Source organism: Trachymyrmex septentrionalis, unplaced genomic scaffold (assembly GCF_001594115.1).
Source record: "Trachymyrmex septentrionalis isolate Tsep2-gDNA-1 unplaced genomic scaffold, Tsep1.0 scaffold15, whole genome shotgun sequence".
Lineage (NCBI taxonomy): Eukaryota > Metazoa > Arthropoda > Insecta > Hymenoptera > Formicidae > Trachymyrmex > Trachymyrmex septentrionalis.
The window spans coordinates 1,197,602-1,213,140 of NW_017304653.1; the positions used below are offsets into that span (position 1 = coordinate 1,197,602).

The window sequence follows — 15,539 nt, forward strand, 5'->3', positions numbered from 1 at the left end:
TACATAAAAAATCAATGCTCAATGCAAACAAGACATTTTGGTTTTAATTTTTATAATTATATCAGAATTTATTACTATACAAATATTGATGAGTTAATAACTGCGAAATAATATTCATATATACGATATTGTACAATATCACTTTCTCTTAAAAAATATTATTCTCTTATTTCATAAAAATATTCTATTTTTTAACGTAACTGTACTTTTCTCGAATTGTGATCATTATTTCAGTTTATTTCCTCTCACTCTATCTGTAATATTTGCTGAGAAGGCGGTAATGTATATAGTGAATTTTTCAAACGGAAATTTTTGTATGAGAGACTTGATATTTCGATGACAACTATATCAGTGTATCTTCATTAGAAAAATTTTTTGATTTTTTTTACATTTTTATATCTAAACTTTTTTTTTCATTTTCTCGAATCGATAAATTATATATATATATCTGATTATTTTTATATGTCACTAGCAATCAATACCTTGTCTTATTTTATGTCGCATTCACCGACGATCGATCATATTCCACTCAACGTTTTCCAGTTACCTATCTGACAAATGAAAGTTTATACGTTTACGAATTTTTTGCATTTGTGACCGGGGAAAAAATATAATAACTCAATTCTTTTAAACACATTTGGTTAACAATTACTTCTAACTAAAGTATTATTTCATAATTCCAATTTTATGATTATTCTACGATGTGAATGGATATTATTTGATCATATGATATGGAAGAATAGGGATTTCATATAAATTATCTTCACTTTAGATACATATTAGAAAGTTTTAATTTTGTTTCATTTTTTGTGGATAAAATTTATATTTTTATATAGCAACTGTTTTGCTGTATAATTATTAAAATTCTTATATTTGCTGTGTAATTTTTAATTTTTATTTATGATAATATTTGATATTATTTTCTACATGTTCGATTGCTGAAATTATATCATCTTCCTCGTGAACATACTGCTGGAGATAGTTGGTAGATGACGCTACAAACTTAAATACTGCCGTGATTGAATCATCTAGATTCTGAAATAGAAACTTTATCGAAGTATAATTGATTGATAGTACATATTATATTATAAACATATACATTTTTTATTTTTAAATCCATATTTATTACGATATATGTAAATGTCTAATATATATTTAGTCCATTTATGTTACAATAAGATACATTTCAAATAAAATATAAAAAAATAGTATTAATATTATTTAGTTTTAAATAGAATTTGTTTTTAATTATTTGTGGAATTGCTATAAATACTGACTTTTATCATTCTTTAATAAAGATTTACTTAAATGAATTGTATTTATTAATAGGTACATATAATATACACTCAACAATAAGAGAAATTAATTTACAAAATATTATATTAATATTTTTCAAATTGTAACATATAGAAATAAAATGAAGAAAATAACTGACGATAAGAGAACTATTATCAAGATATATAAAATTAAAAAATCTCTGTGCAAAGCCAAATTGTTTCTAACGAATTTTGTGTAAAGATAATGACTATCTTTAGTAGATATTAATATTTTAGACAATATGTTTATAGAAGCAATGCGACACACATGTTTTTCATAGCGCTAAGTAAAACATTGATGCTTATATAAAATATCAATTATATTAAATACGTTTGTTTCGAATTCACTAATTACGAGATCCAACACTTGACTCAGTGTCAGTGTTGGACGATACGAAAATTAATTTCTTTTTTTATCACTATGACAGCGCGTTACGTCTATATATAAGGAAGCAGAGGAGAAGAGAAGGGACGCTTAATTGTACAAGAATGCGAATGGAACGAATCCATAAGAAAATCCGCTTACTTTCATTTCTTCTTCAAGGAATCCTATCGCGAATTCTTCGCTCGCAACATTCCCGAGGGAGATGCGCGCAGAGAGAAAAAGACTTAACGGATTACCTCGTTCCTCGAGGATCACGTAATTTCGCGATCACGACAACGACGACGAGGATGCAAAGTCAATCAAAGCGATCATTTCTGTATTGCATATCGATAAACATGATTTTTTCCATGAATTGTCACGGAAAAAGATCATTCTTTTTTTCCTTTTTCGTTCGATCCATCGTCACGCCAATGATTTTCCTCCTACATACGACTCCACCATTGGCCGCGATCGCGGCAGGCCTCCGGCACGTGATATTGTGGCAATCTGATTAGAATTGTTAATGTTATTGCGACTAGAGGCAAAAAATGGTGCAACGGCAATAGGCTCGCGCATGTACGCACGCAGTGCATTCGCTTGTGCTCGCATTCGCCCGTTTTCTTCCTTTGCGTCTCTCTCTCTCTCTCTCTCTCTCTCTCTCTCTCTCTGTCGCTCTAGAATCACTTTAAATTTGCTAAAAGCGTGCAAACTACATGCAAATAGCTCTTTTCCGCGAATTTTTGTTACGGCTTACTGCACTCACTCTCTCCTAACTTATAATTATAATATATATATAGAAACATAAACTTGATTTCATTTGTATATGACTTCATTATTTTAATATTTTTAACTATCTTTTTTACTACTAAATCTCATAAATTTATGCGAGAATCTTAAGAGCGTTTCCTTTAATTCTTACACTTCGAAATTAAGATGTATAATTTTTATCAATTATATCTATATTTCGTATGTGATTTTATCTCTACATTTTTTCTTACGCTATCTTATATCGTTGCTCAACGAAGATGTTTCTTTTTCTACTTTTATTTATCAACAATCGCGATACCAATTATTTCATTGTGAAATTGAAGAGGCAATAAAAATGAGTCACAATTTTTAAATAACCAAGTCGCGACTAATGTAAAAGTTTAGGAAATGGGTTACTAGCGTGACCAGAAAGCTTTCGCAAAAAGGGGTTGGAAGAAATGGACGAAGCATGGCACAAGCGGCCCTAGATGTTAGGTCTTTACAAAAATTACCCTCGCAGTCTGGCTTGAGTAGACTTTAGGACAAAGAACATCAATTCCTTTATGATGAAAGATAAAAAAGTCATAGAAGTGTCAGCACAAAATTATTTACACTGCGATTTCCTTATCAATTTCATGATAAAAATAAATTCCGAAAATTGTTATAATATTAATATTTAAAATAAATATTTCATTATGTGTTTATTTCTTTTGCATAAAACATTTACTTATAGATAAATTTTGTTCTTTGTCCGTTACGATAACTGTAGTTTGCTACGACAAAGTCGATTACTACGCATTTCTGTGAATTGTAATAAAAACTTTCTATCCTAACCAGTTTATGTCAATTTAGAAGACAACCTTGGTTTGATATACATATATACATATATATATGTGTGTGTGCGTGTGTGTGTGTGTGTGTGTGTGTGTGTGTGTGTGTATGCATACATTATACATATATCTATTAATGTTCTTATGGATTTTATATTGCGGCCACTAAAAATTCATTTTTATTGGAATTGTAAATTATAGGCGTTAAAAATGTGTATACATATAGAGTCTAATTATGTTATATATGGAAGTCTATAGTTAGAAGAAAAAATATGATTAAGTTATATATGGAAGTCTGTAGTTAGAAAAAAAATATGATCAAGTTTATCACAATAAATTACTGGTACGCACACAACGGCAGAACGACGGCATTATGATGGATGTTGTTAAAACCATATCCTTGTTCTACGTATGATGGGCATGGAAGTAGAAACTATATCTAGCTTCTGCGGACGTTTTCAACAATGTATAACTTTCATACCGATTTCTTTTAACAACTATTAATATTTGGAATATTGTTAATGATTAATATTCAGACATTGTCATATTTATAAGGAAAATTACCTAATTTTCACTTATAAATCTCTATAATTCTAATAATCAATATCTCTATTTCTATTATTTTTAAGAGAAAGAAAGATACATAGTATTATAATTAATTGTAAGAAAAAAGAAGGCGCGCGGTTTACAGAATCAGATATATAGATGTATATAAATTCACTTAGAAATATTTAAATATTAAGATCTGCTTCGATCGAAAAATAAGATTTCTCTTATTTCGGAAAAGTTTTAAAAACATTAAAATTCAACTCTACACTCTTTATATTATTTTTATGATTTTTTTTATTGATTATTTTTTATGATTTTATAGAAAGAAATGTAGAATATGAATGAAAATATAGAATAATAATGTTAAAATAAATGCATCTAAAACTGATACATATGATAATTTTAATATTGACATGCATCTCACTATTTCGCGATCAACACAGCTTGTATATGATGTGTAATCTCAATTGATAGTGAACATCGATACGTTTTAAAATTATTTATACGTTTCATTCGTGACAGCTGATACAGCAGTTTGACATCTGAAATGTAGTATATTCGTGATAACATATGATTTCGGAAAATCGCCACGTACATGAAAAATGCATAATCGCGTAGGAGTGGCGAAATAAATCCCACGAGCTGACATACTAATAGCCAGATAAAAATCTAGCCTTGCATCGCAGGTGTGGTCTGCAGAATAATTTTTATAGCTTAACGTCGCGTTGCGATATGACTAATGACGACTTATCGGCCAGTTCTTGTTCATTATGGAAAATCGAGTCTGAAATTGCATATCGCAAATTAATGAACTTGAAGACACGCTATTTCTTAACACGATATTTTTATACATTCGCGATGCTGATAAACGATAAGTGAACAAGCGGAAAATGCTGCAAAGTACATAGCAAATACTTCAATATTATAAATTTGTCGATAAAAGTTGTCTGTATTCACTTGAAAATCTTGCTCAGTTTACGTCATTTTCATATCTCAGCCAGTGAGAAAAAAAAGAATCCTTTTACAGCGATAATTAACGACGCTAATTGACTATAAACAATATAGCTTTCCTATGCATTTTAAGGAAGGGAAACTTTCTGGGTCGATAGACTTCTACTTTGCCGTTATGAGTCAGATAAATACAAGCGTATGGCGAAGTAATCGACCTTAGATTAGCCTCGTCGGGAAACTGTTGCTTTTCCGCTACGCGAGATTATTCAATTCTGCTTTTACGGTATTTCAGAAGTAGGAAGTATAATGACGTAATGCCATCTGCCCTTGTTCTACATTGTATCTTTATGTCACCAGCCCGCCGTGGCGGTCGCATGACAAAAACGATATCCGAGATATTTGGTACGTGGAATGATTTCATTTTTAGCGTTGTTTTCGCATGCTCTCATTCTTTAGCTATCATGCAATGAGCGAATGTCACCTGTGATTTTTAAACGACGCGGAAAATAGATTAGCACGTGGAGCGATTTATAACGAAATAATTAATATAATTAACATAATGCTGCGAATTAAATATTTGCGCAAGAATAATATAGATATTTTAAATATTTAACACACTGCTATGATAACATATTTGTTAAATAGAAATATAAAGTGGTTTGTCAATCGGAAAATAAGTGATCTTTGATGAAAATCCAATTGAGATTTGGTTTAATATATAAGGGAACGATAAGAATTTAATTAAAAGTACAGTTATATTTTTCTCCTCAATTTCGATGGTTATCTCATTAGAATAGGTATGTATTTGAGACTTGTCAATTTTATTTCAAGTCAGAGTTGTACAACTTCAGTTTATGAAAGCTTATTAAAGTAAACGAACTAAGCATTGAAGAAAAAATGTTTCTTACCAAGTAGAAGCTAAATTACATTGAAACGAAAATTGCAGGAGTAAATCTGAAAATAGATCTAAAAGTGTTTAATAAATATTTATTTAAAAAATTACTTCCTCCCTGGAATTGCGCCCACCTACACATGCTGATGATCTGAGATTTTATTCATTTTTCGATATCTATTTTCGTATAAGATTATGAATAATTTTGTTATATATATTTTATATTTTGAATAGTCATAGATATGATTTACTCGGCCCATCTACACGGAGAGAATTTTTTCTTAAAGTTTACCTTGAAAATACGATAATCGTGGGACAACATTGTATTTCGAAGAATTTTAATGTAAATTTCTCTCATTTATTAATAAAATTACAAGTATAAAATAGTTTGATTAATTTTACTGAAGCGCATGGTAAAAAGCTTCAAAATATTGTATTGTATCACAACTACCGTAATTTCAGAGTAAATTTTAAAAGACAATTCTCTCCGTGTAGTACTGTTACAATGAATGACATAATTTATAACATCAATAAATATTCTGAGGATCGAAATTCCTTAATTAGAAAAGCTACTCAGATCCTGGATTTAAATCGAGAAATATACCAAAATTTGATAAAATGGCTTCATTTATTTTGTTCAATCTAGTTGTTACGAAATAACAACAATTTACTTTCAAGTAAATCTTAATTGTGCATTCTTAACCGCGTACCGCATAGTATTATCAAGTTCGAGGCAAAAGTCTTCAGTAAGAATGACATTTCAAGTTATACACTAATAGGAAGTATTTTTCGAGAAAAATTGTCTCTATAATAGATATTTTTCTCGGAATATTAGCATGACATAAGAAATACAAAAAAATAAAATGAACATATATAAGGTGAATTTGCGGTATTTTTCTTTTGGAGGTACAAGGTTTTTCTTCGTTTGTACCACCAACATTTCAAACAAAAAACACTCGATAGCAATAGAATTATTCAACTGACAGAGTGAGATATAACTCTTTCGGCACAATTAAATAGATTAATTATTTCAGCACAATCAGATTAAGCATCGGTGAATAGAGTTCTCACAATTCCTTTGAGGTACTTTATGTTTAATGCTATTCATATTATGTTCTTCGTAATTTATATTTCTTTGTAATTTATATCTACTTATGTAGTTTATATTTCAATTTTTGGCGATACGTGATTAAGAGTGTTTATTTTATAAAATTCAATTATTTATCGAAAATTCGATGCATTCGATTACATTGTAATTTTTCCTAAAATTGATCCACGATGGTCATCAATTCTTTATTCTTTATTATATAGATGATTATAGTTTAAGTTTATGTACGTGCAAAGATGCCGATTTAGATCATGCACAATTCTAAACGTTCACATTCGTGATCTATGTACGGGGATCTTTGATTCTTCAATTAATAATTAAGCTATCAGTTGTTTAACATAAACGATTAAGCATATAAAATGCTCCCACGTATGTGAGTGTACTAATGAGGGGCTAATAATGGTGTATGCTATGGAGACCAAGGTCGTTATACGACGTGTGCATGATTTTTAAATGCGCATGTAAGCGCAATCATTTAATACGCTCATAAAACGAATACTAGAGATAATATATAGTCAATTACGTTGCCCTATTACAAAACGGATGGCTTACTCGACGTGATCAAATTGTACCGGCTCGCAGACGATTCAAATTTTAAATCTTATTATGATTTTACATTTTCGAAAGTTCACTCGCCTTGAATATACGTTTCAGAGAATTTCACGATTCGATGATTTGCACTTTGTTCTTAGAGAGTTATGCCATAATTACTGAAATTGATTTCTGTATTTTTGCAAAAATGGAATTTTATTAATACATTTGTATTAATAAATACATGAGTTTAAAAAATATTTGCGAAGTTATTGATGCGACAATTTACTGCGCAATTCCATTAATTATCCCGTTATTTATGATAAAAGCTTGACCGCGTCTCTCTAAATATGCGATGAAAGGCATGTAAATTAATAGAGCGACAAAATCGCGTAGAGACAACCAGTGCCTATCCAGTACTTCGGAATGTTTGATTGAATATCCGATTGCAATTATCATATTTAATCGTGTGCGCTATTATTTTCGATAATACGATCTTTACAATCCATAAATAATGTTGTTATGTAACTGCAATCAGTTTGTTGAAATTATCATAATATTATAAAGTTATAATATATAAATTATATATGAGGTATTCTGAACTGGCTATTTTTTATTTGTAAATTTTTTGAACAATATAACAGATTTAATCGATTTTTCCTTAAAACATCGAAGTGTTTTTAAAAAACGACGAACGCATCCTTTAATTTTAAGTAATTATAAAAATAAAAAGCTTTTGAAAAACTAAATTTCAAAAATACAATAAATATTGAAATTATTTTTGTTAAATTTTGGTTGTTGTATGAAAAATATGATTGGAAACAAGACCGTCTATATAAATATTACAACTTTAAATACAAAGCGCCTTCCCGGTCCGAATATAAAAAATATTTTTCGCAATAAGTTTATTACAGTTTTTTAAGATTTGGGAGAATTTGGGGGGATTATTTGTTTCAGATTGATTGTGTGAATCCGATAATTTCATCGGCTCTCAATTTATTTCTGAAATATTAATTCAATTTAATTGAATGTATATTAGATAGTAGTTCAACATCTTAACACTCGGACCGGGAAGGCGCTTTGTATTTAAAGTTGTAATATTTGTATGAAAAAATTTATAATCTTTGAGGATTAAAATTAAAATGAAAAAAATTTAAATCATGATAATAATGTTGCTAAAATTAGAATTATTATTATTAATATTAATGTTGGGAAAATTAGATTTTAAGTTACTCAAAGAATTTAAAGTAATTTCAAGAATGTTACGTATAAATCGAGATGTAATTTTTTTTATAATGACAGCGAATGCATAAGCTAATATCGTGCAAGTATTTGCATTATGTATAGTATATGATATAAGTATTATGAACTTTATGTGTCTGCTAGCAAAGGACCTTTATAATCGTAAGTTCCGCGCGATCTGATTAAGATATCACTCGATCATGATGATTACCTAAGTAATAGCTATAGAGCGTACACATAACTATTCTGCTAACAGATTTGACCATGAGAGATTTCGTTATACGTGCATAATGTAATACAGACAGCTATTAGTTCATAATTACCTGCACCTCAAGATATACAGCACGTGGCAGCAATTTTTGTAAATTATAATTCTTTTATTTTATGACTAGATATTTTTCACGTGGTATGCAAATTACCATTCAATTATATACGTGGTATTTCAGAGTTGCATTATAGTACAATTTCTATGTCATTGGTTATTGCGATAGAAAATGTGCGAATGAAACTGAGTAATCTAATACAATATATTTATATTAAATTATAAATGTATTGTATTTCATTTATATTAAACTATAAATGTATTGTTATTATACGATAATAATTTCTTATTCACACGTACAGAAAATACTTAACTTGTAGCATCTTTTAATAGCTCTCGTTAATCTCCTTCATAGTATTGCTAAATATGTATTGTATAAGTAAATAGATAAACGTACAGGATATGCATTCTCTTCAGGTTGTTCTAGCACGGATGTAGATATGGAAAGTGCGAGTCAAGGACGTAATTCATTTAGAAAGATTGCATCTCTTTTCTCTATTTTGTGGCAATTACGTTATGTTTGATTGACGTCACTATAGTTTTGGCAGCTTACAACGATAATATGGTATACATTTACATTTAATTAACGACTTATATTATTTATATATTAATTATAATAATTGTACACGTATTATAAATAAAAACATCTTATGGTCAACATTCCAAAATATTTTTTTTCACTTATAAATAGATGTAAAAAATGTAACATAAAATTTTGTGTATAATTAATTTATGATGTAAATAGAAATGTTAACAAAACTACATAAAAAGCAATTAAGTAAATCGAATTAAATATCTGTTATTAATAGATATTCATTTTATTAATCTATTTTGATATTTTTGAGACTATTTATAATAAATTATTGAGTCTAAATTACATAAAGGAAATTAATTTTATTATATATTACTGTGGAAATGTAACGTTTAGTGATATAATCAAGTATATTAATTCCATTGTTCATGCGTTACTATAAAGAAATTGTTTCAAACAGATTTTATATTTAATCTACGTTACTCTATAACTATAATAATTATATGTACAAAATGTGTTACTTTATTTGTAAATCCAGCTTCAGTCTACTTTGGTATTAATTGTGTTCCAAGACTAACAAATAATCGATTCACAGTTTACTTGAACTGGAAATTATATAATATCACAAAAAATATTATTAGACATGAAGATCCATCTTGACCGAATATGGTGTTTTCCATTCATTTGTGTTTCCATAAGTTAATGCATTAGTACATTAAAAATGTAAGACAAATTTGTCAACAGTGATTAAAGAATCATTAATCTTTTGAAGAAACACCAAGGTCCTTTGCGGTAGGTATAAAAAAATAATTGCAATTCCACGCAATAATTAATTCCTACAGTAATTTGATAGGCATATTCTCAAACGCTGATATAACGATTCTGCAGGCGATAACGATCCTGCTCGATTGACAAGTCTGATAAGTCTTCATATGTATGTTGTATTACTTCGCAAAAACCTTATATTACGCATATGTTACATTCTAACGGAATCTTATCGATAACTGTACGTTACCGACTTTATCAGATTTTAGAATTAAACTAATAAATAACATGTACAAATTAATTAATTTATAAAAGTTTTGTTTTTAATACACTTATTTTATTTTTGCCTGTCATAATATAAATATCAATACCAAATATATCACGGAAATAGATCTCATATCCTTCAAACATTGCGCAATTGCACTTTTTGTTGCAGGTTTTGCAAGAAAAATATACATTATGGTTGAACGATTATCGAATAAATGTGATATAAAATTCTAAATTGAATGTTTCTTATTTTTACATGAAAAATGTATTCCAAACATGGATCTTTATAGTTATAGGAAACATCCCCTAAATATCAAACTTTATTTTTATTATTTTATATCCAAGAGCTTAATACAAAGCATCTTTTTTTTTATCTTACACGCAAGTTTTATTTTTTATGCTGTAGTCTGCACATTGTAACGTGATTGCACAACGATACTTTTTTGCATGACTTGTTTTCTGCTCTAATATGGTTGCTATTATACATCATTAAATATTCATCTATATACGTTCTATCTTTTTTCCCACGCTGACTAGAATAAAGATATTTTTAATGGAATATATCGATGCTAATTTAATGTATATCAATTCATCAAAACTACCTTTGACCATTTCCGCGGTTTCAGCAGTTTGCTCTTCGTAAAAAACAAGAAACAAAAATGCCTTTTATATTCATAAAATATGTAAACCGCGAGAACGTAAAATTATTAACGTGTATCAATATAGTTTTTATTATCACCGTTAAAATACAAACTGTATTTCTCCCTTCTACTTCGAAATGTTTATATCTTTATGTTTTATTATTGTTAGGTAAAAAATACAAGAACAAAAAAAAACTATAATAATATACTTCAATACATTAATTAAGGGCATTAATAAAATACAGAAAATATAATAATAACAGGTGAATTTGAAAACTTTGCGACCTAACAATAAAAGCATACAGCTTTAGGTATCAAATTTGTATTTTTCAATGTGATCTCCCTCAACTTCAATGCACTTCATCTAGCGATGATCCAGTGCTTTTATGCGATCACGGAAATCCGTTTTTTGAAATTCTTCAAAATAACTATTTACTGTAGCTCAGTTTTCTTTAATAATTTATACGATAGTGTATTCAATACAGTTTTCATCTCTTTAAACATTTTTATTAGTACATTTTTATTAAGCCTTTTTTTTTTAATAAAGAAACTTAATTATAGCAGTGTTCCATATCATCTGTTTTATGGACATCAGTATACTGTTTTGTTTATAAATTAACTTTTACAACAAATTTCTCTTATCGTCTTAATAATAAAAAACACTATGTACGGGTTGTACACCCTTAGAAAAATATACAGCTTAAGATAGCAAAAGTATAAAAATAAAAAAATGCACAACGAGAAAGGTAACACATCAGAAGGTATTACATAATCATTCTATATTGTATAATTTTAATTATTTAATTACTTTTTATGACGTATATTTCATAACAAGTACAAATAATTAATGTATAATTTTGTTTATTTACATTTAGATAAAAATTTTATCAAAATGTAACAAATCTTAAAGTAAACTCTTAAAAGTAAATATATTGTATAATAAATTAATAACCTCTCGTACATTGTCATTAGAACAATATTTGCGTTTTCTTGAACTTTAAGACTATAATAAATTATTATAAATTAAAATTAAAATTATAATCTTGCTTGTAAAATAAAATCATTCTTTTAATATTATTTTACGTAGTCAATAAAATTCACTTATTTTTGTAAAATGTATTAATTTATTGTTTTTAATAAAAAAAATTATAAAAAAATTTTTAAATCTTCCTGAAAAGTTATTTATTCAAAAGTTATTTCCCACTCGTTTATTTAAAATAATTTTCTAAGACTAAATTCTTGCAATTGTTTGTATTTTTACAATACTTGAAATTATTCTATTTCATACTTATACTCATATAATATTAAAGTTTGAGAAAACTAGGATTACTTGAGAAGATCCGAAAAAATATTATATAATGTATAAATTGTTTCACGTTTTATGCAATCGCACTATTCTTGCATACGATCGCAAAATGCTTTCATAATAATTCTTTGCATTTTTTTATTTGATTTTTTATACGATTTGTTACTCAATTAAAAAATAATATTACTGTTATATTAAATATTCATATATCTTGTTTTTATTCTGTTTGTTTAAATCTGTAACAGCATATTAAGTCTTATGCATCTCAATTTGTGTGGTGTTACAATAAAAACAATAAAATATAATATCTTTATAATTTCTATTATATCCAGATTATAATCAAATTTACGCGATAGTATATAATTATTATTTAATATTATTTATAAATTTATAATTTATATTATATTGCATTTACAATAATGTCTCATGTGCCAAGAATAAGGATCCATTGTTTGTGTACAAATCATATAAGCATGCCAAATGTTCTGCTTTCAAATATTTGGCTATACGTTTACTCGGTGAAATATAGTTTATTATTGTCACTCTCGATGTTTCTTTCAAGCAGTATTCGCGCGATCGTCGCGTTACACGCGTTAAAGTGAAATTATCATTTACGAATAGTGATAGTAAAATGGCGATTTGGTGTTTCAATAAAACAATAGCTTATGGTACAATAGCATCTGTTGCTTTTTTAGTCTATTATATTACTGTATTACATAATCGCAAGGAAAAGAAGGAAGCGGACAGTAAGTTGGAATATATCTATTCAATTGAAACCTGCTTTCGCCATTTGTTGATTTGAAATATTCGCCGAGTAATACGTATATAGATGAGAAGACCAATTGTAAATATATAAACAATCTAATTGTCATATTTCTTATTTAAGAGGCCGATCATAATAAAGCTTGTGAAATTGAAATAACTAACACATCTTCGCTTAATATACATAATAAAAGACAAATTTCTGCTAAGAATACTGCAGCTATTCCAGATAATACGACAGTGATATCAAAAGTTAAACAAGTTGTTTCCTCATTGCCAAATATAAATACATCTAATCCAATAAAACCGCCACGAAATAAAAAATTGTATCAGATATCATCAAAAACTGTAGAAGATTGTAATTTAATTATGCAAAATAATGCCAGGTAAGACATCGCTTAAATCGTTATAATACAATAAATTATTATAAATTTCAATTCTCATTATTTCTAATTTGTTGTTAATTGTTAATTAGTTCCTAGTTAATTATTTTTAATAATTATTTATATAAAAATCGTGAGAATTATCAGTTAAAATTTATCTATCTAATTTCTTATTAATTATATTGAGAAATAATTTAACAATGTAATGATTTAATAATAATGTACTGTGATAAAATTAAACATGATAGACATTTGTTTTACATATATCTCTTAACCTAAAATCTTTAAATAAGGATAATAACAATATAATAAATTACAGATGCTTTACACACAATGAGTCAAGCGATACAATTATCATAAATAATTCACCTTCATCTTTTGAACATGGATTTAGCAATGCTAAAGATAACTTGAATCAAGTAGTTATTCATATTAATAATTCAATAAACTCTATAAATAATAAAGTCCAAATAAAAGTTTCCAACAGTCCGGTAAAATTATCGACATTGAATACGAAGACAGTACATGCTTCTGATGATTCTTGTACTCATTGTAAGAACAGGTAGAACTTTCTTTTTATTTGTTAAATAAATTTAAAATTATATACAATAAAGAGGCTAATTAAAATTTTCGATTGATATAGATTAAAAGTAAAGCAAAGTAAAACTTATACATATATAGATATGTTATAAAATATATGCAAAACTATCTTGTATGCTATTTTGATATTATATGAGAAATCTGAATTCAAATAGCTCCTTATTTATATAAATTCTATACTTATATATTTATATTTCCGCAATCTATTTAAATATTTAATTTTTAAATTTAAAAAAAAATTTTGTCTTTCTTCATGACTTAAATCATATCTTATTTTGTGATTTATTAAGTCTTGATATTTCACTGAAAAGATTTTAGAAAAATTTAAAAAACATTAATTTATTTAATATTAAATATTAAATTTATTTTTATTAAATGTGTATTATTTACACATTTTCACATTTTTTAAAAACATTTTTCTGAAAAGAAGATAACTAAATTTTTATTATAGGGTAACTATACGGTATATATGTACGCCGCACCTATCAAAAGCTTAATTTATCAAATATTATTTATTGTATGTTTAAATTAAACGAACTATATAAGTAAAAACTTTGTACTGTCTACTATTATACAAAAATATTAGAAATCCGAAATATTTATATTTTGTAAAAAATGAATCCTTTTTTAAACCCTTGCATTTTTGCCGTATATCCCAGAGGTGGAATTTATACTGGCTACTCATAGGGAGAGGAGGGGGGGGGGTATGTATGGCTCATAAAAAATTTATAAATAATGCAATTACAAATAATAAATAAGACGTACATAAAATGATATTGTACAATAACTTATAAAATGCGTTTATAAAGTTTTATTATATAAGGAAATAAGAAAATGCTAAATATGTATATAAAGTATAATAAATAATAATTACAATCTTCCTACATGTATTACAAATATTATGACATGAAGTACATATTTCATGTGATGTATTTATTGTATTTAGTGCACTGAATTCAATCTGCGTACTTTGTGTGCTTTGGGCATAAAAATAAATCCCGCTCGTTAAAAATGCTATATATCCCAAACAGATGGGATATACAAGACAACAAACTAAGCAAAGAATACAAGAGCAAAGTACTTATATTTTGTTATACATGCTTTACTATTCCTTTACTCATGTATCACGAAATAATCACTAAGTCTTTTGCACATTCTACAGTAATTATTTTATGTAGATTATAATTTATGACGGCGCTACTTAACACAGTAACAAATCGATTTAACTCACAATAATTTCATTAATATTAAAAAACCGAAATCATAACACAATATTAATATAACATAAAGGCATGTAACAGAGTAGTTGTGGAAAAATTATCCCCTCCTTCATTTTTTTGTGATTTCTGCATATATAAATCTCAGCGCGGCGTATTTGCCGGAGTTACCCTATGTGCTAAGCCACATTAAATCGAATTATTGTTATTTAAA

At 27.4% G+C, this 15,539-nt stretch overlaps 1 protein-coding gene across 1 annotated transcript; it reads left to right on the top strand.

Annotated features, from left to right (window-relative positions):
- Positions 1-12,994: 12,994 nt before the first annotated feature.
- On the top strand, positions 12,995-13,515 carry LOC108745813. Its single transcript, XM_018482184.1, has 2 exons — positions 12,995-13,109; positions 13,250-13,515. Exons 1-2 carry the CDS (start codon positions 12,995-12,997, stop codon positions 13,513-13,515), a joined length of 381 nt encoding a protein of 126 aa, XP_018337686.1.
- Positions 13,516-15,539: the final 2,024 nt, after the last annotated feature.

Bases quoted from the DNA above. Each gene is read 5' to 3' on its own strand.
- LOC108745813 (XM_018482184.1), top strand. From the start codon at position 12,995: ATGGCGATTTGGTGTTTCAATAAAACAATAGCTTATGGTACAATAGCA. The intron at 13,110-13,249 runs GTAAGTTGGAAT...TTCTTATTTAAG, and splicing joins GGAAAAGAAGGAAGCGGACA to AGGCCGATCATAATAAAGCT.